The 3,030-nt window shown below is 42.6% G+C and overlaps 2 protein-coding genes across 2 annotated transcripts; both read right to left on the minus strand.

Annotated features, from left to right (window-relative positions):
* Positions 1–212: 212 nt before the first annotated feature.
* On the minus strand, positions 213–869 carry LOC145642924 (uncharacterized). Its single transcript, XM_081694080.1, has one exon. It carries the CDS (start codon positions 867–869, stop codon positions 213–215), a length of 657 nt encoding a protein of 218 aa, XP_081550206.1.
* A 1,140-nt stretch (positions 870–2,009) lies between these two features.
* On the minus strand, positions 2,010–2,462 carry LOC145642925 (uncharacterized). The gene has a single exon (XM_081694081.1). It carries the CDS (start codon positions 2,460–2,462, stop codon positions 2,010–2,012), a length of 453 nt encoding a protein of 150 aa, XP_081550207.1.
* Between the last annotated feature and the right edge of the window lie 568 nt (positions 2,463–3,030).

Consider the following 3,030-nt stretch of genomic DNA (forward strand, 5'->3'; position numbering starts at 1 on the left):
CTTGTTTATTATTGGTTCATCTTTTCATGGTACTTTATCATTGTCGTCTCTCTTGTTTCATACTCCCCGGTATACTGACTGGACACCAAGTGAGAATCAGTTGTTAGAACTAGCCGTTTTGCCTCTGCCGCTACCGACTGTTGAATTCCGGCTACAACTTCTTCATATTTGGCCTCATTATTGGTGGCCTTGAATTTGAACTTAATTGCATACTAAAAAATCTTCCCATCTGGGGCCGTTATAACTATTCCTGCCCTTGACCCCGTTGATGTTGCTGAACCATCTATTGAAACCTGCCAAGTAACCAATTCTTCTTCTTCGTCACTATACGAGGTTTCTACAATGAAATCAGATAGGGCATGTGCCTTTATTGATACCCTGGGTTTATAGTGTATCTCATACTCTGACAATTCCACTTCCCACTTCAATAACCGACCTGACGTATCCATCTGATGCAATGATTTTTCCAATGGATGATTCTTCAATAGATCAGTAGGATGTGCATCAAAATACGTTCTCAACTTTCTGGCCGCTATCACCACAACCAACGCCATTTTTACAATCACAGGATAACTACGCTCAACCGCGTTCAAAACATGACTAACAAAAAATATCAGCATCAGCTGTTTCTTTCTTTCTACTAATAACACTACAGTTATCGTTTCCGGAGAAGCTGAGATATACAATTGTAGCAGTTCTCCTCTTTCCAGCCTTGCAAGCGTTGGAAGAGATCTCAAATGGTTCCTTACTACCTCCAACACATCTCTTTGTTCTTTCCCCCACTCAAATGCTTTGTTCTGCCGCAAAATCACAAAGAATGGGATTGCCTTATCAACCGACTTGCTGATGAACCGCGTTAACCCTGCCATTTTGCCAGTTAACCTTTGTATATCTCGAATAGTTTTCGGCTGCTTCATATCAGGTACCGCATTCACTTTATCTGGATTTGCATCTATTCCTCGTTAACTAACCATGAATCCTAGAAAATTCACTGATTGAACCCTGAACACACACTTTTCTGGATTCTACATCATCTGATACTTCCGCAATGTCTCAAATGTTTCTTTCAAATTTGCTATGTGATCCTCCATCTCCTTACTCGTAACAATTGTATCATCTACATATACCTCCACATTCCACCCTTTTGCTTTTCAATGATCTTTTCCACTAGCTTCTAGTAAGTTGCCCCTGCATTTTTCAATCCAAACGGCATTGCCATATAACAATATATTCCCGCATCTTTTATAAAGGCCGTTTTTTCCCCTGTCGGCTTTATGAAGACTGACCTGGTGATACCCCGAAAACGCATCTAAAAAACTAAGCATTGCATGGCCGGAAGTGGAGTCCACCTATCTATCCGAGGCAACGGATAATTATCCTTTGGACAAGCTTTGTTCTTGTCGATGAAGTCTACACACATTCGCCATTTCCCTGTCGGCTTTTTCACCATTACGACATTCGCCAACTATTCCATATACGTACACGGTTTAATAAACCCTGCTGCTAAGAATTTATTAACTTCAACCTGTATGGTTTCTATCTTTTCAGTCAAGAAATTGCGTTTTTTTTGCCTTATTTGCATTAACCCTCTACTCACACTCAGCTTATGTTCCATCACCTTAGGGTTTACTCCTGGCATCTCACTTGTCAAAAAGGCAAAAACATCCGCATTCTAACACAACAAACTTATCAGATTGCATCTCATGTAAACATCCTTATCTACCCTAACCTTGACTGTCCGACTTGGATCACCTGGTTGCAACTCAACCTTCTTTATCTCTCCACCCGGTAACGCCCTTGGTGTCGCTTCCGGCCTCGTATCAAAATTACTCATGGCCATATCCCGTACCGTTGGCTCCAATTCCTTTTTTCGGATTACACGGTACCGATCCATTCCCAACCTGATTTTTCAAAGTTCTTACATAACAAGACTTTGCCATTACCTGGCCTCCATGCACCTTTTCTACAGCCCCCAAATTCGACACTTAAGCTATCGTCAAATGATATGTTCACACTACTGCTTGCACATCATGAATTATCAGCCTACCGATAATTGCATTATAAGCCAATGGAACGTTAACTACTAGGAATTCTGCCATCACATCCCTCGTTGTCAGCCCATCACCCAATCGTACTAGAAAACTAATGCTTCCTTTCGGTCTCACCGTTGACCCATTGAACCCAATAATTGGATAAGATACCTGCGTCATATATTGTCTTCCAATCATCATCTCATTAAAAGCTTTCATAAACAGAACATTCACAGAGCTGCCCCTATCTACCAAGACTCTTTTGATGTCAGCTCCATTGATCTTTGTTATCGGAACCAGCGGATCATCATGCGGGAAAATAATTCCCTTTGCATCCTCTTCCGCAAACACCACATACAGAATCGAAGTTGGCCGAGGGTTGTTGCCAGTGTCTAGGGCATTTATTATATGGCGGTGTTCAGACAATTGCATCCTAGCCCCACTTACTATTGCTCCATGCACCGTCCCTTCCGTTATCTTATCTACCCCTCTTCCTGTTGATAACGGCGGCAATCCTCCACCTCTTTATCAGCCTATTCCACCCTGCTGGCTCTCTGGCCTTGCCTCTAACTGCTGCCTCTCAATTTGCCGAGGCGGTGGCTTATTTCCTCCTACATTCAACCGATATTGAGTCAGGTGCCCCTTCCTTATCAACTCTTCTATATTATCTTTCAATTGTGTGCATTGTTCAGTGTAATGACCCACATATCTATAGAACATAAAATATTTCTTGACATCTCTCGGCCTTGCTTTCATCAGGATCGATCTTGTCCACCCCTCTCTGTTTTGATTTACTGAATAAATTGCCGCTCTCGGTGTGTTCAGGGGTGTATATGAATTGTATCGCTTTGGTTGCTTTGTTCCCCTAACTTCCTGCCGGCTTCACCCACCCCTTACCGGGGTCGGGGCTCTCTGCTTCTCGCTTCCAGAAGATGCCCCCTAAGGATGATACTGAGCTTTACCGGCAGACATATTCCTGATACTTGTCTTCATTAGTTCT

The sequence above is a fragment of the Chenopodium album genome, chromosome 8 (genome assembly GCF_948465745.1).
Source record: "Chenopodium album chromosome 8, dcCheAlbu1.1, whole genome shotgun sequence".
NCBI lineage: Eukaryota > Viridiplantae > Streptophyta > Magnoliopsida > Caryophyllales > Amaranthaceae > Chenopodium > Chenopodium album.

Coding starts and splice junctions, on each gene's coding strand:
- LOC145642924 (XM_081694080.1), bottom strand. CDS start 869: ATGGCAGGGTTAACGCGGTTCATCAGCAAGTCGGTTGATAAGGCAATC.
- LOC145642925 (XM_081694081.1), bottom strand. CDS start 2,462: ATGCAATTGTCTGAACACCGCCATATAATAAATGCCCTAGACACTGGC.